Source organism: Epinephelus lanceolatus, chromosome 13, assembly GCF_041903045.1.
Source record: "Epinephelus lanceolatus isolate andai-2023 chromosome 13, ASM4190304v1, whole genome shotgun sequence".
Classification (NCBI taxonomy): Eukaryota; Metazoa; Chordata; class Actinopteri; order Perciformes; family Serranidae; genus Epinephelus; species Epinephelus lanceolatus.
The window spans coordinates 39306017-39332724 of record NC_135746.1 but is presented as its reverse complement, the minus strand read 5'-3'; the positions used below and the strand labels follow the sequence as shown (position 1 = coordinate 39332724).

General features: G+C 40.9%; 1 protein-coding gene across 1 annotated transcript in view; it reads right to left on the bottom strand.

The window, feature by feature from the left end:
* LOC117271230 (uncharacterized protein C14orf132) overlaps positions 1-25036 on the bottom strand; it is a 70673-nt gene extending 45637 nt beyond the window's left edge. Inside the window, exon 1 of the mRNA XM_033649373.2 lies at positions 24827-25036. Coding sequence (XP_033505264.1) covers positions 24827-24853 — 27 coding nt within the window. The 5' untranslated portion in view covers positions 24854-25036. The remainder of the gene's footprint in view (positions 1-24826) is intronic.
* Positions 25037-26708: the final 1672 nt, after the last annotated feature.

The window sequence follows — 26708 nt, the reverse complement described above, 5'->3', positions numbered from 1 at the left end:
TGAATTTGGCAGTAGGAAGAAGCTCATGTGACATTGGATTAGCTCAGAGTGCGTCTCAGCTGTATTCATCCTTTCTTGTACGAAGTGGAAATAATTAAAAACTAATAATAGTTTTCACCTGATCATTCTGTTCAAAGGAGAGAGCTGTTGCGCCATTATTTTGTGTACTTGAGCTGATTAGGTGATGAGAAGCCAAGACAGACTAAAAGATGGAGCTGGGGAAATTGCTTCTTACCATTTTATTTACAGATTAAATTGAATGAATTTGAATGTTCCATTAGATGGTAGATGAGAGTTTGGGAGTTTATCAGTATTCTAGTTTATCTGCATACTAATTTTGTATTGGCTCTTTTTGGGAAATAGTATATAATTGAGATATTTCCAAAATCTGCTTTTATTTTTCCATCCTTGTGAGATTGCACTTGCCACCAAATTAGTTGTAATCAGAGAGACACTGTCCTAACTGAATCGAGTGAGTATTTATAGCAGCATACACTTGTGGAGTCATGGCAGTGACAAATGGGGAACCAGACTAGTGAAGAAAATCAACACAGATGAGGTAGTAAATCCAGGCTGTGTCCAGGTCTGTCTGAAGCATCCGGCCTCCCTGTCCTGTTGATGCCTCCTAATTATTGGCTGAGTTATGGGTTAGCAGGCTGCCCATTGGGAATCCAATATGTGAGATTCATGTGTTTTGTTCAGAAAGCCATTTCACAAAGCTGTTTTGGCAGTGACAGACAAGTCTATTACCCAACATGCAGCTTACAGGGCCAGTTGGAACAAAACTTTTGCACTGCAGCACAAGCGAATGGCGAGCCCATAGACAGTCTATTTTCTTAGGAAATTGTACACAATATGGAAACTCTATGCCATCACTCATATCACAAATACATATTACCAACTCAAAGTTTCACTGTACATAGAAAAGTCAGCCAAGTCACCAGAAGAAAATGTTGGCATCATACGTTTCTGCAAACCACAGATATGTTATATTTGGGTATTTTATATGAATCATACCAACATTTTGAAAGAAACGTAGTAAGCTGACCATGTCATCTGGAGGTGGAGGGGATAGTGCTGTAGACCACTGTTCAAGACCAACAAACAGCAAAACCAGGGTTTTCTTAGGGGGTCATTGCGGGGTCTCTGATAGCTTTTTACCCAACAAACATGGTTGTTTTTTTTTGGCAACTTGTTGACTATGTGGCATAGTATCACAGAAAGCAATGGTTTCCTCAGGAGATTTCTACCAGGGATAGTACCACAAAAAGTGTTTGTTTTTACAGACACTGCTACGTTTCCACCGGGGATTGTGGCACCAAAACTGGGTATTTTAAGCCAAAACAGCATCTTTTCTTTACCATGACCAAATGGTTTTTGTGCCTAAGTCTAACCACACATTGTCCAACAGCGCTGCTGAAACGTGGAGCCTGTTCTTATGCATTGTTTGTACTTCGTATTCGTACATACCCCAGATTATCATGAGCGAGTAATTTGTGTATAACTCGGGTATTTGGGAAGGCTGCATTCACGTTACCAATGCACTAAGGTGAGGAAAGAATAAAGAAGGAAGCGGTCTCATAAGGTGGCAGATTTAGGTGGTAAATCTGTCACAGAACACAGGACTTTTACAGGGAGACCAGTGTTCAGAACAGCGTAAACTCCGAGTGAGCATTGAGTCATTTTAAGGTACGTATTGCCATGTCTCTTTTCCTAAACCTAACCACAGTAACTTTAAATGTGTACTTTTTTAAGTTAAGTACATAACATCATTCATGGGATGCTAAATCATATGATATGATACAAACCATTGTGTGTGCATTTCCGTAGGATATCACACAAAATGTTGTATGATGATACACTGACACATTGCAATGTATCTGCTACATAATAAAGTAGAAATGTAACACATCCGTTGTTTGCAGAAACTTGCTAACATTTGTTCTGGTGATTGGGTTGGAAAATTGTTCCTGTGGTCCTAAACGTGGTCAGCATACATGTTTCCACCAAAGGTTGTCATAAAATTGTTCCCAATCCCAAACCCCTGTAACCCTTTTTTTTTCTCTTTAAAATGATCAGGGTAAGTTCTGTGCCTCAACCTAATCAAACCTTAATCATAGAGAAGGCAGAACAGGGAATGATCATATGAATCATTTTGTGGCAGTGACTTGTAATGGCTTTAAAAGGCAAGGTCATGGCAGGAGAAACAAAGTGTAATTTATTTTAAAATGATAGCTCAGTTCAATTTAGGTGTCCCAACAGTCATTCCAGTGGGGTAGCATACACAATACCAAGCCTTCTGAAAGTGGCTCTCTTAATTGATGTTATTAATTAGACCTCCTATAATACACCAAGCACCATCTCTCCTTCTCCCTCTCTCTCTCCTTTGCTAACACTCATGTCCTGTTACTGCATCTCGCTAACTCGGCCGTACTGCATGTCACTAACCCGGAGCCTTTGTGCTCCACTGTCTCTCAGGTTAACTTATTGCAGCGGTGCCTGGATAGTGTGATTTGTGTGGTTGTGCAGCTGCCGTGGTCCTGCCTGATGCCTCCTGTTATCATTAGTCATACTTCTGCTGTTATTATACACATATGATTATTGTCACATATGTATACTATCAGATATTAATATATACTTTCAACATATTGTATCACAATAGCCTGTAATATTAATTAAAATATTATTACTTTCATTAATGTTGTTGTAAGCTACTGTCATTACCGTCTGTCCTGCATCTCTCTCTCTCTCTCTCTCTCTCTCTCTCTCTCTCTCTCTGTCTCTCTTTCTGTCTCATTGTGTCATACGGATTACTGTTAATTTATTATGTTGATCTGTTCTGTACGACATGTATCTATACGTCTGTCCATCCTGGAAGAGGGATCCTTCCTCAGTTGCTCTTCCTGAGGTTTCTACTGTTTTTTCCCCCTGTTAAAGGGTTTTTTGGGGAGTTTTTCCTTATCCACTGTGAGGGTCCAAAGGACAGAGGGATGTTGTATGCTGTAAAGCCCTGTGAGGCAAATTGTGATTTGTGATATTGGGTGTAGAGTGTGTGTGTAGTGTGTGGTCAATTAGTAATTACTAGGGATGAGCGAATGTACCATTATCTGTATCTGTGTCTGTATATGTTCAGTCAACTAAATTATCTCTATCTGCTCTTGAAACTGGCGGAGTTTAAGACATAAGTGGGTGGATTTTAAATCTAAAGTGGGCTGGACCAAATCAGAAGTTATTATGATGAGCCTGAAATTGGTCAACGTAATATTATGGTACTTGGTTGATCTGACCAACCAATTATTGGATTGATCGTCACAATTGCCTTGGACTGGTTGCTTTAAATTTTACTGCAATCATCCATGTGCGCTTCAAGATAGATTCTAATAACTTGATTTAGTTTTGAATCTTGCGCTGTCTTATGGTGAACAGTTTTAATGTGTCCAATTCTTTCGTTCTTGACCAAATAAACGGCATTTTGTGTTTTGCCATAGTTAGCAAGTGTTAGCATGCTAACACACTAAATTATGTTACCAACCATGGTAAACTTCCTGGTTAACATCAGCATGTAAACATTATCACTTTGAGAATATTAGCTCACTGATGTTAGCATCAAAGCAGAGCTAAGTAAAGCCTTACAGTAATGTTAGCATGGCTATAGACCAGGGTTTTTCCAATGTTTTTCAAGCCAAGGACCTCTTAGCTGAAAAAGAAAGGGAACAGGGGCCCCCTCCTACATATGTAAAACTGAGCTGAACTTGAGATAATTCTCTGGATATTTTCAAGTCTTCTGTCGTTTGCATGGGTCCATGTCATTGGTTCGACAGCCCATTGGTTTGACATCCCATTAGTCCGACTGTCCGCGGTGCTGAACAGCTCGCGGCGGGCGTATGGTGCGCCGCGACCGGCTTGAGGTGGAGCAGGCTCACGGCTTATGTTTGTCACTTTCTTTTTCATTTTAACCCACACCATGATCTTTTCCTGACCCTAACCAAGTGGTTTTTGTGCCTAAACCTAACCAGACCTTAACCACAGGGCATCATGATGATTTCGGAACAGACTTCGGAACAATGAGTTTAATATGGTCGGAACAATGGGCTGTCGAACCAATGGGCAGTTCCCGTTTGCATTGCCTGTAGCTGCTTAGTCAGCAGCAGCTGGAGCATGGCTAGATGCATTAGCCTCATCCTCTGTACTTTTGTTGGTGGTTTTCTGAGTGTCTTTTGCTCAAAAAGTTACAAAACGATCCATTGTAGCTCACAAGAAAGTCTGTGCACTTGGAATAATAATACAACTAATTGCCATATGCCTATGTAAATGTTAGCTGACTAGTTAACCTCACTTTTATGAATAAGTGCCGCACACTGATTTAGCGTTAGCTAGCTGTGTATTTTCAAACATGAATTTCTGATGGACAGAAAAAAAACACAATTCAATAATTTGGTGGCCTCTCTGCAGTTACTCTAAGGACCCCCTTGAAGTCACAGAACCCTAGTTGAAGACCGGGAATCTTTCGGGGCTGTTTCCTGGTTCCATACTACATAGGTTACTAACTGTTTACAGGATACTTATCTTTAAGGTACAGGCCTATTGACCATTGTTGCAGTTAGTCTCATTTTGTTAATATTAACAACGTTTTCATTGTGATTTTGTTTCATGAAAAATGTGTTAACTGACAGCCCACTTCTTAGAAGTGATGTCTCCCGCTCCTCTTTTTCTAGTTTTCTCTGTGATTTGCTGCACCTTCTTCTGCTGCTTGCTTCATTCATTTTTGAACTACTGTAGCTGTAGCCTGCCTGACTACCTGGCTGATGGCCAGTTTGGGAGAGGTGGTGTAAGAGAGAGTGGGGCGGGGTCAAGTGAAATATAAATATATATATACAGTACATATATATATATATATATATATATATATATATAGTACATATATATATATATACAGTACAGGCCAAAAGTTTGGACACACCTTCTCATTCAATGCATTTTCTTTATTTTCATGACTATTTACATTGTAGATTCTCACTGAAGGCATCAAAACTATGAATGAACACATGTGGAGTTATGTACTTAACAAAAAAAGGTGAAATAACTGAAAACATGTTTTATATTCTAGTTTCTTCAAAATAGCCACCCTTTGCTCTGATTACTGCTTTGCACACTCTTGGCATTCTCTCCATGAGCTTCAAGAGGTAGTCACCTGAAATGGTTTTCCAACAGTCTTGAAGGAGTTCCCAGAGGTGTTTAGCACTTGTTGGCCCCTTTGCCTTCACTCTGCGGTCCAGCTCACCCCAAACCATCTCGATTGGGTTCAGGTCCGGTGACTGTGGAGGCCAGGTCATCTGCCGCAGCACTCCATCACTCTCCTTCTTGGTCAAATAGCCCTTACACAGCCTGGAGGTGTGTTTGGGGTCATTGTCCTGTTGAAAAATAAATGATCGTCCAACTAAACGCAAACCGGATGGGATGGCATGTCGCTGCAGGAGGCTGTGGTAGCCATGCTGGTTCAGTGTGCCTTCAATTTTGAATAAATCCCCAACAGTGTCACCAGCAAAACACCCCCACACCATCACACCTCCTCCTCCATGCTTCACAGTGGGAACCAGGCATGTGGAATCCATCCGTTCACCTTTTCTGCGTCTCACAAAGACACGGTGGTTGGAACCAAAGATCTCAAATTTGGACTCATCAGACCAAAGCACAGATTTCCACTGGTCTAATGTCCATTCCTTGTGTTTCTTGGCCCAAACAAATCTCTTCTGCTTGTTGCCTCTCCTTAGCAGTGGTTTCCTAGCAGCTATTTGACCATGAAGGCCTGATTCGCGCAGTCTCCTCTTAACAGTTGTTCTAGAGATGGGTCTGCTGCTAGAACTCTGTGTGGCATTCATCTGGTCTCTGATCTGAGCTGCTGTTAACTTGCGATTTCTGAGGCTGGTGACACAGATGAACTTATCCTCAGAAGCAGAGGTGACTCTTGGTCTTCCTTTCCTGGGTCGGTCCTCATGTGTGCCAGTTTCGTTGTAGCGCTTGATGGTTTTTGCGACTCCACTTGGGGACACATTTAAAGTTTTTGCAATTTTCCGGACTGACTGACCTTCATTTCTTAAAGTAATGATGGCCACTCGTTTTTCTTTAGTTAGCTGATTGGTTCTTGCCATAATATGAATTTTAACAGTTGTCCAATAGGGCTGTCAGCTGTGTATTAACCTGACTTCTGCACAACACAACTGATGGTCCCAACCCCATTGATAAAGCAAGAAATTCCACTAATTAACCCTGATAAGGCACACCTGTGAAGTGGAAACCATTTCAGGTGACTACCTCTTGAATCTCATCGAGAGAATGCCAAGAGTGTGCAAAGCAGTAATCAGAGCAAAGGGTGGCTATTTTGAAGAAACTAGAATATAAAACATGTTTTCAGTTATTTCACCTTTTTTTGTTAAGTACATAACTCCACATGTGTTCATTCATAGTTTTGATGCCTTCAGTGAGAATCTACAATGTAAATAGTCATGAAAATAAAGAAAACGCATTGAATGAGAAGGTGTGTTCAAACTTTTGGCCTGTACTGTATATATATATATATATATATATATATATGTGTGTGTGTGTATGTATATATATATATATATATATATATATATATAAATTGGATAGTGATCACTCTGAGAATAATTTATGTCCACTGTAAATAGCTTAGAATTAATGTAGTATGGAATTGGGATGCAGCTTTAGTCTCATTTTAAATAAAATATTACATATATAGAGGGTGAATATGGACATAATTAAAAAAAAAAGATGTAGATAAAAAAAAGTGCAACTTATTTGCAGTAAAGGTGGCTGAAATGTTTTGCATAAAAGCAGTAAACGATTGAAAAGAAAGGAATTCTTTCAGCAGAGATTTGATCTCAAGGAGCATTGGTAATACAGTATGTGCATTTTATGTATTTATTTTTGCATAACAAATTAGCATCTCTTCTGTGTGTAGGCCAGTGTTAGAAAGAAAAGATTAATGATAATTTGGATTGACTTAATGGTTTAATGGTGTGACATTGATGTGTGTGTTTATCATGAATTCTAATGGCTTACAATGAAACTCATTTAACACTGCTGATGAAGGAAATTAGTGATAGAATGAAAATGCAAGTGGTTCGATGTTCTCAAGGTGACAGCAGCACTGATTGTCCTTTATCAAACAAATCAGGAACTCTCTCAACAAAGAGCAGTGTTTTCCCTAGGATGATTGCTTTGGCCTCCCAACTCGATACATACTGCTGCTTTGTCAGTGATGCAGGCATCAGACACAGACACACAGAGGTACTTTTTTCGGCAGTATGATATGCATCGGGCACATCCATTTGTAACGACCCTGGCAACTACGGTAATATAAAGAGTAAGAATGCCTGTATAGGGAGGATGAAAGGAGTAGCAGATGGGTCAAACAATCTTTGGACATTCACTCAGGAGCCCACTGTTTGTTTCCCATGTAAATTACTTTAAACCAACCACACGCTTTTCTTGCCTAAATCTAAGAAAACAAACCTAAAAACAACTAGCGATGGCCTCATGAAGCCTCATAAAGCATTTTCTTTATTTTCTGAGCTCACTAGATGGCGCTTTTGTTTTTCAGAGAGAGGGTCAAAGAATAGCAGTTCAGTGTGCTTTCAACCTTTTGTTGAACAAAAAGCACCATTTTGTTTCCATATAACCGGTCACTGACAAGCAATGTAACATTTTTGTTAAAAAGAGTTCAGTGCAGTACTCACTTCACAATAAACGCTGTAGGGAGAGCGGGGATGGTTGTAACAAAGTGATAGTTGTAATACTCTCAGTTTGGCCAATTAGAAACAAGCTGTGGTGACATCATCAACATAGTCCATGCTCATTTACAATTGGAGCTCACTGGTGAAGCAGCATGTCTCTGAGTCCAAATTTGTCTGTTCTAGAGCCAAAAAACAGTTTTTCAGGTGAGAAACCAAACATTTTCATCACAGTTGTTTTTTGCAGTGTCCATTGTGTTGTATGTACAATTGTTTCACTTACATAGGTTCAAATAGTAGTTTCTCTAGTTTAATTTGATGTGTTTCATTAGTGCTAGCTTTGAAGCTAAATGCTAAAAACGGTTAGCTCTTTCATGGCTGCTAGGCATGGGGCAGGTTGTAATTCTTAGAAAGTGTTTATTGTTCAACTGTTAAATTGCAGGTCAAACGTCAACCTCATTCAGGCTACAACGCACACACACACACACACACACACAACTCTCACACACACACACACACACACACACACACACACAATACTCAAATAACATAGTCATTATTTTGGTCTCCACTTTCATTTAGTCTTTGCTCGCATTTTAGTGTATATGTTGTATTATTGTATAGTATTACTCCAAGCCTAGTGATCCTGAATTTCCTGTTTTAATTCTAAAAGCTTAACCGAGAACAGGAGTTGCTAATTACCCGTGGCTAGAAATCTATATGCATTGTATCAACTTTGTATTTCACATATGAGTCAATGTTTTATGCATTTGTCCTTGTCAAACAAACAAGTAAATACTCTCAGACGCACCTCAAGAGAGGCAGTACCAGCACACCTGTAGCATTGCTACGAGTGAGGATCCCTCCAAGAAGGCCACAGAGGGGTGTAAAAAGTGCAATGTGTGTGGGAGAAACACACCATTAATGTGCATCGTTTGCAAAGTGCCCCTGTGTGTCATCTTTGACATCTTTGAACTGCCATGACAACTACCCCAAGTGAACATACAGCACTTGAAACAAGCAACACCTATGCACTTTGCTGTCACTCACAAAAGTAAGCATATGTCAAAACTACAAATGTTTGTACAAAAATTTTTTAGTTGCATTGAGAAATGTTCTGTTCATATTTCAGATTTGAAACTGCAATCAGATTAAAGTGGAATCACTGCAACGTCTCTGTGAACCACTGAAGTTGCAGTTACAGTTTACAGCCACGTCTATCCAGACTCGTATGTTGCCATGATAGTTGAGAATGTCTCAAATATTGATATTGCTGAAAAAAACTAAACATTCTGAAACATGGAAGCTTCATTCACATCTTCAATCTGGTAGCACATATACTACTGAGCTTTATTAATTTTTAACAGTCTATACAGTCAGCACAGTTTCAACATTAGTGTCACCAATTCAGTATCTGACCAAATGTCTCCCCCTCTGTTCCTGAGATATGACGTTGAGTAATGGCCAGAAAAGAGTTTTTGCAGAACATTATGATGTCGCATAGACCTTGACCTTAGACCACCAAAATATCAGTTCATCACTGAGTCCAAGTGGAACTTTGTGCCAAATTTGAGAAAATTCCCTAAAGGTGTTCTTGAGAGATCTCGTTCATGAGACAGATGCAAGGTCACAGTGACTTTGACCTTTGACCAAAACACAAAAACAAAAAAAATTCAGTTTATCCTTAAGACGTTTGAGCAAAATTTGAAGAAATTCCCTGAAGGCCTTCTTGAGATATCACATTCACAAGTATGAGACAGACAAGGTCACAGTGACCTTTGACCACCAAAATCTAATCAATTCATAATTGAGTCCAAGTGGACATTTGTGCCAAATTTGAAGGAAATTCCCTCAAGGCGTTTTAGAGGTATCATGTTAACAAGAATGGGATGGACAGAGGGACAACCTGAAAACACAATGGGCTCTAGTTTCGCAGACCGGGGGAGGCGGAGGCGCAGCGCACTTGCGCTTCGCCAACTGGGTGTGGCCAGGCGGATTTTGCAAGTTTGGCACACCGTGCGCCCTGGCGCTACTCCTCTTTCCCACCTCCATCCCTCCTACCTGCGCAAGTCGGAAAGAGGGAGGAGAGAAGGCGTGGAGTGGGTTTTACACACATCACACCAATCAAATGAGCCCCACTCCTCGCCCTTAAATGCGCCGTGCGAAGGCGTAATGAGAGTTTACTCAATTCGCCATGGCAGAAGAGAGCAGCAGCATCAGACAGCCAAACTCCTCCCAGGAGGAAACTGATGTTTTGGTCCGGGAGGTCCAAGCTTGCAGTGTCCAAATATATGGAACTGCAAGCAGACCTCCACGGGCTGATGATGCAAAGGTAGCCTGGGAGGAGGTCACCACAATTGTAAATCAATGTTGCGTTTCTCTCGTGCACGCGCACTCTCTCTTTCTCTCTCGCAGTCTCACTCTGTTTCTTTTCTTTTGACTTTTCTAAGATGACAGATGCTGAATATATACTCCCTATCTGAAGCTGTGGCTGTTTGTGGTTGGCTGAGAGGGATGTGAACTCATTAGTTTGCAGCTGTGTTAATCAAATCAGGTTGGGTTTCCATTACGCGTGCCAAACGTGCCAAACGGTGCCAATCCCCTTTGATCTGACATCAGATGTGACGGGACAGTCGATATAGAGATACATTTATGTGCTGATTGCAGATAGTTGCATTGAATAGTGTTTTTTTGTGTATTTATTGCATTATTAATGTGCCTGATATTCTGGAAACCTGTCTGTGAGATTTTGGTGACGTGTGCGCACTGTCCGCCGGTCAGCCAAACTTTGGCTTACACCGGCTGCGCTCCGCCTGCGCTAACATTAGACCTGGTTTCAGTTGGCGAGCTTTTAGCGCACCTTCGGTGAAGCCTTTTGGCACGAAACTGTCACTGCGCCAAGCTGGATCTGTCGACACCTCCCCCTGCTGCGCCGCCACACCCATCTCAGTGCACCTTGGTCTGCCCAACTACCAAACTGAGCGCGCCTCGGGTTGCGCTGCTTGAAACTAGCTCTGCGCTGGGTTCGCCACCCTGTGCCGTACCGAGAAACTAGAGCCCAAAGCCTCGAGCCACGACTATCACCAGAGTGGAGGCATAATAAAATGCCAGGCCTAACACTAACATCAAAGTACTTTTCCATGACTTGACAAAGCTGCACCCAAACAAACCTGCTCACAGACTGAGCATTATAAACCATGACAAGTAAACTGACCTTTATGTGTAAGTTTGTGCCCCCAAAATGTCTCAGATACCAAGCAAAATAATCATTGTTGTACAAGACGCACAGATAATAAGTCTAAAAGAAATGTCAGTGTTTTTGGATACATTCATGTATCTACCTTTATACTTTCCTCACACAAGAAGAATTCATTATGACCATAAAAATAAATCAAGAACCCGTCATTCTGTGTCAGAACTAATCAGGCCAGCCATTAATTTCAATGCACACCCTGAAAAAAAAGTCCTTTGGCCAAGGATTAGAGCTCTTTTTTGTCTTGGCTGGAAAAGAAATGAGGACAGAGGAAAATCCTTCCACAAAAGAACATTAAACACCCGGCCCATATGCACCGGTGAAGGACAGTCAAGTCTAGAACAGCTGACAGCTTATTATTATTCCTGCCTCACAACTCGCCTGCTCCCTGCTAATACTGGGCTTAAGAGAGGATGGATTCTGTTCTTAACATCTCACACACACAGTTTTGCCATCTTGTTCCTAGACAGTTTGATGGGGGCTGGTGAAGAGAGGTGGTTTTCCAAAGCATTAGTATTGGCAAGTTCTGGGGTGTCGGTGGATTAATGGATAGAGTAGGTGCCCCATGTATTAGGCTGCTGCTGCAGCGGCCGGGTTCGACTCCAGCCTGTGGCCCTTTGCTGCATGTCATTCCGTCTCTCTCTCTCTCTCCCCCTTCACACTCAGCTGTCCTATCTATAAAGGCAAAATGCCCAAAAAATATCTTTAAAAAAATATATATATTGGCAAGTCCATGGATTGTGAGCTGAGAGCAGTTCCTGTGAGCTAAATCTGTTTGTGTATTTGTATTTGTACTGGAATTGCACTGTAAATGGGCATGACTTTCACTGCCAGTCATTTTCTACTGCCATGTATGCTCCTCTGTGGAAATTAAAAGTAGATAGGATCTGGACATTAGTGGTCAGAATTGCCATTTGGCCATATTGCAAGATTTTCTGTAACAACTGGACTGTATAAAGATCGTCCGATATTAGCTCATAATACCTCCCCTGTAGCTTTTTTAAAAAAGTGCCTGCAGTGGGAAGAGGTCCAAAATAAATTCTGTCTAAAATGTCTATTTCAAAAATGAGAAAGCTATTGACAGAAATTTTAGAAAGCCCCTTTGGCCCATTTAAATTTCTTTCTAAGATGGTCCCTTATCTCAGCTCCTCAGTTCCCTTTTCTACCAACAAGGTGCTATGCAGGCTTCAGTATCGTAAGGTAAAAATAACACCTGTGGCGCATCAGACATCATGATTCTACACTAGACAGCTCATTTCATGAAAACTGATAATAAGTTAAGGCTATGTACGAAAATAGATATTCATTTCAAATATTGTGACCGACACTTCCATTACACTTCTGTGCCTCCTTTATGATGGCATAGATACATCCACTAGATGGCGCTAGAGGGCAGAATCAGAGGTTTCTGACAACAACAAACAAGGGGATGGGTGGAGGAGGTTGTATTACTAAAATGTTACCTTTTAAAGGAGGCAGCATTGTAGACAGTGGTGGTCTATGTGGCCATTAAATACATTGCAACATGTGGGCATTGAATTCTTCTCTTCTACTATATTACTGATTAGTTCAGTTCTGCCATCATTAAATTTCTTTGTCGTGTCTTATGGTTGTATATTGCTTGAACTATGCTACACTACTCCATGTTGTCCATTTTGTTATCTGTTAGCTATCAGAAAACATGCACAAATGTGGAAGAAATGTACAGAGTGTACTGACAGAAGGCTCCATCCGTGTTTGTACACATACATGAGTCACAAATGAGTCATTATAGGGAACGGGCTGAATGTCTCTATTGAACTTAAAGTTAAACCTCAGTGTACACCTCCACGTTTTTAAAACACTTACTAGTAGTTCATTCAGGACCACTTTGGTCAAAGAAAACTTTATTTCCATTGCAGAATTATCTTTGGCAAAATGGCTCTGTCCTGGGACCTCTCTGCCCCTCCATGTGCCTACATGAAAAGCCTAAGGCAGAGAGAGTACACCTCCTTGCCCTTCCATACACCTACGTGGAAAGCCTAAGGTGGAGAGAGCACACCTCTTTGCCCTTCCTCGAGCCTACACAGAAAGCCTAAGGCGGAGAGAGTTAACCTCTCTGCCCCTCCATGTGCCTACATGAAAAGCCTAATGCAGAGAGAGTACACTAGGGCATTAACAGAAAAATCGATTTGTCAACGTGTCGACATCAGTGGCACAAGTCGACACCCCCCGGGAGGAGTCGACAAGTCCTGTGTTTTTTCCCTCTCTCTCTCTCTGTGTGCTTGTGTACGGAATGCAATCGCTGCCTCTGATTAGCTTACACTGATACTTTATCCTTGACTAAGTGAACATACTCGGGCATACTATAAGACTCCAGTCATTCGGGCTTTCATAGTCAAGCGCACTTCCGCGTTGTAGTTTCCTGTAAAAATGTCCGTGAAAAATCCCCGCGATGTTAAAAATACATGCCGAGCTGTCACTGGTGCGCAGAGCAGAGTCCGCACGGTCGTAAAATCTGAGCTTTGCGCGCACAGGGCTTGCGGACGTCCGCTTTGAGTCCGCGCGGACCTCCGCAGAGTCCGTTCCGCGTACGTTCCGCCCGAGTATGTTCGGGCCTTGCCAGACACACATCACATGTGTGGAGATACTTCACTTTCCTCCGCCGTGTCAATGTGATGACGTTATCAAATGACTTGTCGACTCGACTTCGACTTTATTGACAGATAAGTCGACCTGAAAAAAATCAAAGTTGTTAATGCCCTAGAGCACACCTCCTTGCCCTTCCATGCATCTATGTGGAAAGCCTAAGGTGGAGAGAGCACACCTCTTTGCCCTTCCACATGCCTATGTGGAAAGTCTGATGCAGAGAGAGCACAGCTCCCTGCCCTTCCATGCGCCTACATGGAAAGCCTAAGGCAGGGAGAGCAGCAGCAAAGATGCCCCGGGAACAGAACAGAGCAAGCATCAATGACAAACAGAAATGACATTGATAAGTCAGACACAACATGAAAGGAGGAGCTGGGTTGGAGGTGGGTTGCTAAGCAACTTGCAGAGGAAGCAGCAACAGTAGGCAGGCCAAAGCAGTTCAAATAGGGGGCCCTGAATGAGATTTGCTGATTGGTTGCATAGAAAGGAATCATGTTATCTATCTCCTGATTCCCTTCCATCAATCAGTGACCCATCAGGTGATTAGGCTGCTTGAGATCAGCTAATGTAGCTGGGATGTGAACTAAACTTCACATCAAGTTATGCCTGAACTTGATGTCAATGCTCCATTTCCCGTTCACACTATCTAGTTGACCATCACCTGGATTACTTTTGATACATAAGAAGTAGTCTGTGTCTGATGATAATGACACAGGACCTGATGAAGGTCAAGGAATGTGTTTCTAAAATTATGTCTAAACCATATTACTGCAAAAATAATTTGTGTGATTATTTTATATGTATTTTGCATCTATTTAGAGCACATTACCTGTGCAAATGAGCATATTCATATTTAGGCACATTCTTAGTAAGAAAGATATTTTTTTTAATTTATAAAGGACCTCCAAAGTTACAGACTGTTTCCAAGGATACAGGACGCAGGAAACTACGGAGGACACATGAATTACAGCCCCTATTCAGGGAAGTCATGTTGGTAGAGATGGGTTTTGACAAGTATTTGGAAGCAACTTATGGACTCCGCTTATCTAATAGAGGGGTTTATACATTTTCAGAGGGAAGGGGCCCCAACAGCAAAAGTGCAATCATCTGTGGATTTGTGGAGGGAGTGGGGTACTGATGAGAAAGATTGGTTAGATGATCTGAGTGGCCTGGAATTGGTATTGGGATGTAAGATTTACTGAAATGCATAAATTGACTGAGCTTGTATACCTTACACCAGTATGAATATTACTTGTATACAACGGCTTTGAATAACATATCAATCATTTATTTGATCTAGCTTGAGGATTATGGCACCCGGCATACTGACACATCACTTTATCTTGTTAAAACAATGCTTACTACTTGGATACATTTTTTATGAAAAACCTTTTGATTCTTCTGATGGAATATTAACAACTTATCGTAATCAAGGAATGGACACATATTGTGACTATATGACCCCTTCAGAGGCAGGGAGTTACCACTTTTTTCCTCATCTCTCTTATTTACCAGGCCGGTAAATTCAATGAATTATTGTCTTTGGTGCTCATAAGGTAGACTCAGTAACATGAACTAAACGGTTGAACTGTGAAAAATCTAACCAAGCTAACAATATGTAGCATCTCCATATTGACAAAAGTTGCCACACCAGGCCATTAAAAGAGACTGGGTGTTGAATTGGGACTAGACTTTCAGTTGAAGCTTTATGGTATTCCACTGTCCAAGTACAAATGGCAGTTTTATGTTCAAATTTCAATATTTGACTGCTCTCTTTGTTTCTGTCTTTAGTTGACTCATAAAATGTCTAGGGAGAGCAGGCCATGACAAAACTGAAAATTATGCAAACCTGATAATTTTGAGGAATTCAGAGGCAATGAGCCCAAACAAACCACGGGGCCTTGTAAACATGGTGAGTTTTAACATCCAGCTACATTTTGAAAAAAAAAAAGGAGGGTCTAAGAAAACTAACGCCACAATCTCTTGTAATAAATCCAGTTTTAACAGGTTTGTTAGTCAAAGAACCACATCAAGGAGGCTTAAGACTTGTTTTGCATAATAGCATAATAATTACAAAATAATAATAAGTGATGTTATGAAGAAACATGATCAAACTTGACTAAAAATTCCTGTTGTATTTACAGAATACAAATATGCAAATGCACCAGTGTGGCAGCTTAGGTGCTGTGTGTTGGTCGCAGTTTGGAGTTCTGCCATTGGTATGCACCGGAGTCAGTGATCTTCACCATCGTCTGGAAAGAGGGCATTAGACTTTTTGTTTAGTTATTAATTTGAAGTTAAATTATTGCTTAGTGTTAATTAAGTATCACTTTCTTTACTTTGAAAGAAAGTAGGGTTTGCTAACATTTCAAAGACTTTCTGTACATCGATATGTCCTTGTTTTTTGTAAAATGAATTTCTTTAAATCTCTGGGTATCAATTACCTGGGATCCATGCTAAAACAAATCTCTTAAGAGGCCTGCACATCAGTGATTTACACAAATCAGTGCATCAGGAGAACTAACATCCAGAAATTAGCCGAGGGCAGATTAGAAGCAAGCATGTCCATTTGTGGACACAAGTCTGAGAGTTCTCTAAACAGCGACTGGGCACCTTCTCTAGGAAACAAAAAACGGTTGAGAAACAGGCTGTGTGCCAGCAGTGGAAACACCAGGCCTTTGGGAGCTAGCCCCTCAAACAGCTCTACAGCATCACTTGCAAAATAGTAAAGGCATGAACTTTATGGGAGTGAAGGCCAAATGAAGCCTTAAGATATACAAAAAAATCCTCCGCACACTGACATAGACTTTACTATCGAAATTTAATGAAGGGAACAACGCTTTATGAGCCCACTAGATGGCACTCATGGTTTAAAGAGAGAGGCTCAAAGAATGGCAATTCAGTGTGTTTTCAACCTTTCACTGAACAAAAAGCGCCATCTAGTGGGCTCAGAAAATAAAGAAAATGCTTCATGAGGCTTCATTTGGCCTTCACTACTCTATGGACAGCTGTTTCAACAACTTTACTTTTAATGGCAGTATGCAATTCAATTCATACAACTAGTCTAGGCCTCACCCCAAAAACTTCAGCACCCGTAAACAACTGGCTTCTGCTGCTACTGTTGCTTTGGTGCATACTGGACAAACACAAAACCAAGATTAGTCTTTTAATTCTCATTTAAAACAAACCTCATGGACTGCATTTTTTCATCTGCGTAATATTGCGAAAATTAGGCCTATCCTGACCCGAAATGATGCAGAAAAATTGCTCCACGCTTTTGTTACCTCTAGGCTGGATTACTGTAACTCCCTATTATCAGGTAGCTCTAGTAAGTCTTTAAAAACTCTCCAGCTAATTCAGAATGCAGCAGCACGTGCACTAACAGGAACTAAGAAACGAGATCATATTTCTCCTGTTTTAGCTTCTCTGCACTGGCTCCCCGTAAAATCCAGAACTGAATTTAAATACCTACTGTTAATTTATAAAGCTCTAAATGGTCAAGCTCCATCATATCTTAGAGAGCTCATAGTGCCTTATTATCCCACCAGAACACTGCGCTCTGAGAACGCAGGGTTACTCGTGGTCCCTAAAGTCTCCAAAAGTAGATCAGGAGCCAGAGCCTTCAGCTATCAGGCTCCTCTCCTGTGGAATCATCTTCCTGTTGTGGTCCGGGAGGCAGACACCGTCTCCACATTTAAGACTAGACTTAAGACTTTCCTCTTTGATAAAGCTTATAGTTAGGGCTGGCTCAGGCTTGGCCTGTACCAGCCCCTAGTTAGGCTGACTTAGGCCTAGTCTGCCGGGGGACCCCCTATAATACACCAGGCACCTTCTCTCCTTCTCTCTCTCTCTCTCTCTGTCTTTCTCTCTCATGTCCTGTTACTGCATGTCACTAACTCGGCTTCTTCTCCGGAGCCTTTGTGCTCCACTGTCTCGCAGGTTAACTTATATCACAGCGGTGCCTGGATAGCGTGACGTGTGTGGTTGTGCTGCTGCTGTGGTCCCGTCAGATGCATTACACACATATGATTATTGGCACATATGTACAGTACAGGCCAAAAGTTTGGACACACCTTCTCATTCAATGCGTTTTCTTTATTTTCATGACTATTTACATTGTAGATTCTCACTGAAGGCATCAAAACTATGAATGAACACGTGGAGTTATGTACTTAACAAAAAAAGGTGAAATAACTGAAAACATGTTTTATATTCTAGTTTCTTCAAAATAGCCACCCTTTGCTCTGATTACTGCTTTGCACACTCTTGGCATTCTTTCGATGAGCTTCAAGAGGTAGCCACCTGAAATGGTTTCCACTTCACAGGTGTGCCTTATCAGGGTTAATTAGTGGAATTTCTTGCTTTATCAATGGGGTTGGGACCATCGGTTGTGTTGTGCAGAAGTCAGGTTAATACACAGCCGACAGCCCTATTGGACAACTGTTAAAATTCATATTATGGCAAGAACCAATCAGCTAACTAAAGAAAAACGAGTGGCCATCATTACTTTAAGAAATGAAGGTCAGTCAGTCCGGAAAATTGCAAAAACTTTAAATGTGTCCCCAAGTGGAGTCGCAAAAACCATCAAGCGCTACAACGAAACTGGCACACATGAGGACCGACCCAGGAAAGGAAGACCAAGAGTCACCTCTGCTTCTGAGGATAAGTTCATCCGAGTCACCAGCCTCAGAAATGGCAAGTTAACAGCAGCTCAGATCAGAGACCAGATGAATGCCACACAGAGTTCTAGCAGCAGACCCATCTCTAGAACAACTGTTAAGAGGAGACTGTGCGAATCAGGCCTTCATGGTCAAATAGCTGCTAGGAAACCACTGCTAAGGAGAGGCAACAAGCAGAAGAGATTTGTTTGGGCCAAGAAACACAAGGAATGGACATTAGACCAGTGGAAATCTGTGCTTTGGTCTGATGAGTCCAAATTTGAGATCTTTGGTTCCAACCGCCATGTCTTTGTGAGACGCAGAAAAGGTGAACGGATGGATTCCACATGCCTGGTTCCCACTGTGAAGCATGGAGGAGGAGGTGTGATGGTGTGGGGGTGTTTTGCTGGTGACACTGTTGGGGATTTATTCAAAATTGAAGGCACACTGAACCAGCATGGCTACCACAGCATCCTGCAGCGACATGCCATCCCATCCGGTTTGCGTTTAGTTGGACGATCATTTATTTTTCAACAGGACAATGACCCCAAACACACCTCCAGGCTGTGTAAGGGCTATTTGACCAAGAAGGAGAGTGATGGAGTGCTGCGGCAGATGACCTGGCCTCCACAGTCACCGGACCTGAACCCAATCGAGATGGTTTGGGGTGAGCTGGACCGCAGAGTGAAGGCAAAGGGGCCAACAAGTGCTAAACACCTCTGGGAACTCCTTCAAGACTGTTGGAAAACCATTTCAGGTGACTACCTCTTGAAGCTCATGGAGAGAATGCCAAGAGTGTGCAAAGCAGTAATCAGAGCAAAGGGTGGCTATTTTGAAGAAACTAGAATATAAAACATGTTTTCAGTTATTTCACCTTTTTTTGTTAAGTACATAACTCCACATGTGTTCATTCATAGTTTTGATGCCTTCAGTGAGAATCTACAATGTAAATAGTCATGAAAATAAAGAAAACGCATTGAATGAGAAGGTGTGTCCAAACTTTTGGCCTGTACTGTATACTATCAGATATTAATATATATGTTCAACATATTGTACCAAAATAGCCTGTAATATTAATTATATTATTACTTTAATTATTGCTGTTGTAAGCTATTGTCATTACCGTCTGTCCTGCATCTCTCTCTCTCTCTCTCTCTCTCTCTCTCTCTCTGTCTCTCTTTCTGTCTCATTGTGTCATACGGATTACTGTTAATTTATCATGTTGATCTGTTCTGTACGACATCTATTGCATGTCTGTCCGTCCTGGAAGAGGGATCCCTCTTCCTGAGGTTTCTACTGTTTTTCCCCCGTTAAACGTTTTTTTTTTAGGGGGGTTTTCCTTATCTGCTGTGAGAGTCCTAAGGACAGAGGGATGTTGTATGCTGTAAAGCCCTGTGAGGCAAATTATGATTTGTGATATTGGGCTTTATAAATAAAATTGATTGATTGATTGATTGATTGATTGATTGATTGATTGATTGATCGATTGATTGATCGATTGATTGATGCTCTATATGTGTTCATATGGGCTAAAATGTAACAAGAATCGTCAGATTCCTGAAAATATACAGCTTAATATGTAAATAAATATTCACTGGAAGTCAACATTTATTAAAGGTAGGATCTGGAGGATTTTCAAACAAAACAAAATATAGACATATACAAATGAAATCCTGCTTAATCATCACCTATGGGCTTCTACTCATGTGTGGTGGTGACTCTGTTTGCAGAGCTCCTGCCCTTTAACTGTATTTTGATGTTTTTGTGAGCTCAGACAGCTTCTGGGCGGAGATTTCCCCAGCCAATGAGAGAGCACAGGTGCCGTGCCCGAGCGTGTCCAAGTGTGCACCAGCGCGAGCCTTGCCTGAACCTCTTCTGTGAAGCCTTCTTCCGTACCTCCGGGCTCCGTACACCCGACAGAGTTGAGCCTGATAGATGGGGCCGAATTTGAATGTGTGTTTACAAACAGCAACTGGAAAATCCTCCAGACCCTGCCTTGAACTAATAAATCTAAAAGATTTTTTGTTTTTTACTTCAAATTACCTAAAAAAGCCAACTAACAAAAAGCCACCTAAAAATGTTTTGTTAGGATATCTCATAAACAAATAATAGGCTGTTTCTTCAGCTGTTCTAGTAACATAAATAGAATAATTAAATTAAAAACAATTTTGTAACTTGAACTTAACCACTGTGTTTGCAGAACTTTCTGTCATTAGTATAATTTATGGTGCTGTTTGTCAAAGTGTGTGCCTCTCAGGAGTGGAGTGTAACAGTGGAAGAATTTCTTTTTTAACGGCATCAAATATGAATCGAAGCAGAATATTTCCTTACAGAACAACATGTTGTGAATATTGGAAAGGATTTCCTTTACCTTTATTTAATTAAGTTTGACTTTTGGACTTTAAATGCTCTTGAGTTATTAGATGTTTGGCATCCTCTAGCATCCACCATCGTGACAGTGACACAATGCTATACTAGCTTTAAAATAAATGTGAAGTTTGCAGATTAGGCACATCAGCTGGGCTGACAGCTGTTTTGTTTTTTGTTTTTTTTTAAATTCACTGGTAACACGATAGAAATATCAAAGGTTCCAGCAGGCGGGTGAAAAAGTGACAAAGCACGTTCTCAGTGTCAACCTTTCGCCAACCTTTCTCTCTTTGTCTCTCTCTCCGTCTCTCTCAAACACACACACCTTGGAAAGTCCTAACGTCTCTGTCCTTGTCTGAGGTTTGAGTTCTCGGTCCTACCAATTGTGCTACAGTGATGTATAGGATTGGTGGTTTGCAGGTCAGGTCTGGTTTGGGTGGCTGATAGATGCATATTTTTGCATCGTCACCATCAGCCTGATGAATGCCACCTGTTCCTGAGGAGGTGAGTGCTCATCCTCTAAAATTGCCATATAAGACTACCTGTTTGTGCTTTGTTTGTGGGCAAGTTTCATTCACAGAAGTGTTTAAGACCCTTTACTATTTTAGTGACATTCTTCTTACAGAAAGCATATTCATAAATAAATCTTAAAACAGTTATATTGCAACACACCAAACCATGTGCCAAGTAATGTGCCTGTTTATGAATACAAATCACAGGCCAAGCAGCAGGTGAATCCATCCATAGTCACATACTTAAAGTGACCTATACTGATGTCAACAAGTTAGAAAATTTGATACACCTATTTAGTTTAACTAACCGTAGCTCATCATGTTGATGTAAGTGCACAGTGCATCATACGCATTACATTTAAAAGGTGGTAATATGTCAAGGAAAAGACCAGGAGTCCGCAACCTTTACTATTAAAAAGCCATTATTGGCCAAAAAAAAAAGTCTGTCTGGAGACGCAAAACATATTTGAATAAAGGTATTAACCTATCAAGTCCAAATTTGCCCATCAACATGACGAATAGGTCTTAATGATTATTTATTGATATGATTTACTACATGGTGGCTACATGCACTGGGCTATTTTTAACTACTTTAACTTTGATAGTGAAACAAGTCCACACACTATTAAATCCTCTGTTTTCCTCCAAGTTTATATCTTCTTTAGTTTTGGAATCCAGAGCTAGCCTTGCTAGGAAGACATTTTTTGATTCGATGTTGTAGGCTAAACATGTTTGTAGAATGCAATAATCACTCTCAACCTACATTATTGACAAATGAAAATCTGAATGTCAAAAAAACATTTCCAGATAATTTTAGGTCAAAGCCACAGGGTGCCAGTGGAGAGGGTCTTAAGGCAGAGCCTACCCCTGGAGTCTGTGTAAATGATCCCCCCAATATATTGAAAAGAAATATAAAGAAAAATAGCTGTGCTACAGAGTCCACTCCCCAGAGGGTTGGGTTGCAGAAGGTGTTTATAAAATGCCCCCCATGTGAAATAGGTGATTTCAGCCCTGGTTTAGGATGCAACTAGTAACTAGTTGCTATGGTATCAAGACAGATTATAATATCTAGACCCTGCGGATTATTCAGCATGTGGGACTGGCTTGGCAAAGATGGACTAAAGTTTTGTTCACAGAACAAATGTTAACAGATGCAGCATGTTTATTAGTAACAAGTCATATTTCAGATGTCACAGTGTAATTGACTTGGTTCAGCGCAGTGTGAAGTGAAAATGCGAACTTGTCTGGCATTGTAGAAGCAGTAAACCGTGTCCATCTGGTTAATATATCAATCGAAGCTAAAAATATTTACCACTGTATTTGAAGAAGAAAAAAAGGTCCAACAGAGTCACAAACATAGGCTACCTGTTTGTTGTATCAATGCATATTATATGGAGCTATATTTGTGTCTTTATTACATGCGAGAAAATATATGATATGAGAGGGAAAAAAAATGTTTGAGAGAAAAAAAAATATTTGAGAGAAAAAGTTTTCATACTGATAGCAAAAAATAATAATATTTGAGACTAAAAAAAAGTTTTGAGAGAAAGTATTTTGTCATAGAATATAAAAAAAAATAATTTTAGATTTAAAAAATGATTTCCAAGAAAAAAAACTCTCTCAAAAACTTTTTTTAACTCTCAGATATTATTTTTTTGCTGTCAGCGTGAAAACATTTTCTCTCAAAAAAAAATTGTTTCTCTCAAAACATTTTTCTTCTCTCTCTCAAAACCTAAGTCTTTGCTCTGGTGTCAGGATTTTGCTCTCACTGTGAAAATAATGTCATGGGCGGGGCCACGTTCCTATTGGCCAGTCTCAATGGAATTGACAGCTAGGTGAGGATCGTCTTGGGAGTCGAATTCAGTTGAATCATTCATCCACCATGGTGGATTCACCGGCATAGATGTGCTGCGTTATTTGGGAGCGGATATGCATATATAACGTTATGCATGTGTGGCCAAATGGAGAGGAGAGGGAAATGAACCAACAACACCACCTGTGGAATTGCACCCCAGGGAATACACTCAAACCTGTAGACTACTCTTAACAACAGAAGGTCACACAGATCTGTACACTGGTAAATATGGGGACAGGAGACGGACTTCCAAATATAACACAGAGGTCCAAAGCCGCATGAATGCACAGCCGCGTTACAGTGTGCTTTAATCAGTCTGTGGAAAACCGGCAGAACAGCAGTGGAAAATGGAGCGGCCGCACCAGGGCTGGAGGCCGTGGATAGCCGTCCTTCAGGATGCCTAGCTGATGGGCCACGTCACCGTGCAGCCCCACACAGTGCGCAGAGGAGGAGAAGAAGCCACAAGCTGTGGCCTCAGCTACAGCAGGACAAGAGAGCAGGACAACCTGTTAACATAAAGTTAACAGAATTAGCAGAAGTAGAAATAAAAAAAACAGAGCGAGCTTACCGGAGCGAAGGGAGCTTAAGCACAGCGCACAGCTCAAACCCAGTCACAGTCTTGCAGTGAGGAAGAGCAGACACCACGCTTTTCAAAGTCCCCTCCGAAGGTGCACACAACAGGAACGGCCAAAGCTGCTGTAAAGCGAAGAGTCACGGTAGCTGTGACACCATAATATGCTTTAACAGTTCACAAACATTGCAGCACCCATGCCTACCTTATGAGTCCCAAGTTTGGGTACAGAAACTGGAGCACGACACACACAAAGCACGCCAGGTAAACGCCAGATAGAAGTGAGCGCGCCTGTGAGGGGAAGACCAAATAACGCAGGTGCCACCGCTGCGCAATTAGGTTCCGACAACTGGAAATTAGACCCAGCTGATGCCAATTAAGGGCGGAGGTGTAGCAGTGCTCACTCTGCCACACATGGAATGTTGGAAGAGAAAAGCACCGTAGTAAAGTAACGCTAATGGGATAACCTAGCTAGATATAAAGTTAACACTAGCTGGTTAGTGCAGTTAATAACACAGTCTCGGTAAAATAACGTTACATGAGAAAAGGGATTCATTATAGGAATGATTTTGATAACCAACTTGCTCAGCTAGCTACCCATCAATTGTGTGTGTCACCATCTTACCCAAACATTGGAGTCTCTGCTCCCAAATAACGCAGCACATCTATGCCGGTGAATCGACTATGGTGGATGAATGATTCAGTTGAGTTCGACTCCCAAGACGATCCTCACCCGGCTGTCAATTCCATTGAGACTGGCCAATAGGAACGTGGCCCCGCCCATGACATTATTTTCGCAGTGAGAGCAAAATCCTGACATGAGAGCAAAGACTTAGGTTTTGAGAGAGAAAAGAAAAATGTTTTGAGAGAAACAATTTTTTTTTGAGAGAGAAAATGTTTTCACACTGACAGCAAAAAAATAATATCTGAGAAAAAAAGTTTTTTGAGAGAATTTTTTTTCTTGGAAATCATTTTTTAAATCTCAAATAATTTTTTTATATTCTATGACAAAATACTTTCTCTCAAAACTTTTTTTAGTCTCAAATATTATTTTTTGCTATCAGTGTGAAAACTTTTTCTCTCAAATATTTTTTTTTTCTCTCAAACATTTTTTTCCCTCTCATATCATTTATTTTCTCGCATGTAATAAAGACACAAATATAGCTCCATAATATTACACCTCACTTTAATGAGGAGGACGAAAAGCAGAAATAAAGTGCGACGGGTGTACCTGCGTTGCCATGAAGGAGAAATCCATGGTGGCGGGGTCTTTGAGGACAGGTAGGCTACCCGACGTCTGGTCCTCCTGAAACGACGTGGAGAGTCGCCTACTCCCGCTGGAAAGGACAGAATCCTCCGCTAGATGTAACACTAAGCATCATCCGATACACGCCAAACAACATCAAGATCTTCCTTAGGTACTGTCTGTGCAGGGGGAGCACAGAGTGTTCAAGTGGGAGGCGGCGGGGAGGCAGTGAGATACTGAAGACTGGGATGAGAAAGATAGAGACAGAGAGAAAGAGAGAGGGGGGGGGGCGGGGGGGTCATTATTATATTATTATATTCAGAGATCACGTTTTCTATCACAATGGAAGTAAATTTAAGAGAGGGTGAAGAGAGCGAGTGAATATAATCAGCCTGTGGGGAAAGAGAGCTCAACTAGTAGGGGAGGGTGGGGTCAGTTGTAACATTATTTCCTCCTGTGACACCAGTGTTAGGCAAACTCCTTAGGAAATGTAATGAGCTAAGCCAGTTACTCTACATCAAAATTAATTTTCACCACATTGAGGTTATCCCCAAAAATGCAGCAAGCAAAGCTATGAGAAAATGGCAAAAGTAGTTCGCTACATGTACAGCTACTTTTATTTTTTGACTTCATGTCAAATCATCTTTTTCTCAATGATAAGAAAAACTATAGGCAATAGGCAAAAAATGCTCAGCTGAACTTAAATTAAAACTTTTTTTTTTTTTTTTTTTGTTTATTCGTTGTTTTGTTTTGAACACTGTGACATTTGAACATATCCTTAAATAACATGCCACTTTCAGTAGGGCCTAGGCTATCTGGCTCTGTCAGTAATTAGAAAACAGAATTCCAAAATGGACTTTTCAGTCAGTAAAACCATAATAAATAAAAGACAGTAATACAAACAGTAAAAATAACAGAACTAAATGAAAGCTGTTCTTATTTTATTCTTCTTTTATTTATTTATTTATTGTTGTGGGGGGAACATGAACAAGAGCTAATGAAAAATATAAACTCAGCTACTAAGCAGTATTAAAAAACCACAGTAAAAGAATCTACTACTAATCTACTCTAATGACGCTCTCCACATACAGTACAGTCCTTTACCCATCAGTGCTCTAAAATGTTCTGACCATAGACTGTATATAAAGATGGACGACATCACAGCCCCTAAAAGGTGAAGCCAAAACATTTCGATCACCCCCCAGTGCCTGGTCATAAACCCCGCCTGTCCATGTTAGTGGATGGAATATGGGCCAAACTAAAAACTCAAAGTACACGCCAAATTTTTCCCAAAGATGGTTCCTGTCACTTTCCTGTCACTCAAGTGTTCATTTTTCTGATAAATTTGGTTATAATCAGTAATTTAATGTTAAAAAAGGGGGATTGAGGTCACAATTAACAGTTATGTGTGCTTATTGGTATGCTCGTTATCAATCACACTGCTCACAATTGGTTGGATGAATGTATGGACAGGGACTAGATATTGGTAGAGATTGCTACTGCGCAGACTCTGACTCCAAGTGACTTCACCAGTGAGAGATGACTGCCAATGTATCCAGGATACTTTGGCTTCATTTTTGTGCAATGTAGACCAGAGTTGCTTTGAGTAACAGGTGTGTGCAATCCATTGACAAGCTGCTACCACAGTGACAACACTGGTTAGTTAGTGTAATGGAGTGTGTTTTCAGTTCATGAAGGTTAATTGTAACATTTTTGTTGCCTGAGAAAGACTTGTTAAGCGTTTGGTTGTGCTAAAAGATTCTTTATGGAGTCCCATATTCAGTTTTTTTCAAAGAGAGCATCTTCTAATTCTTTTTTCTGTCAGTGAAAATTAGCATTAGCAGGCTATAATCGCAGTTGTACATAG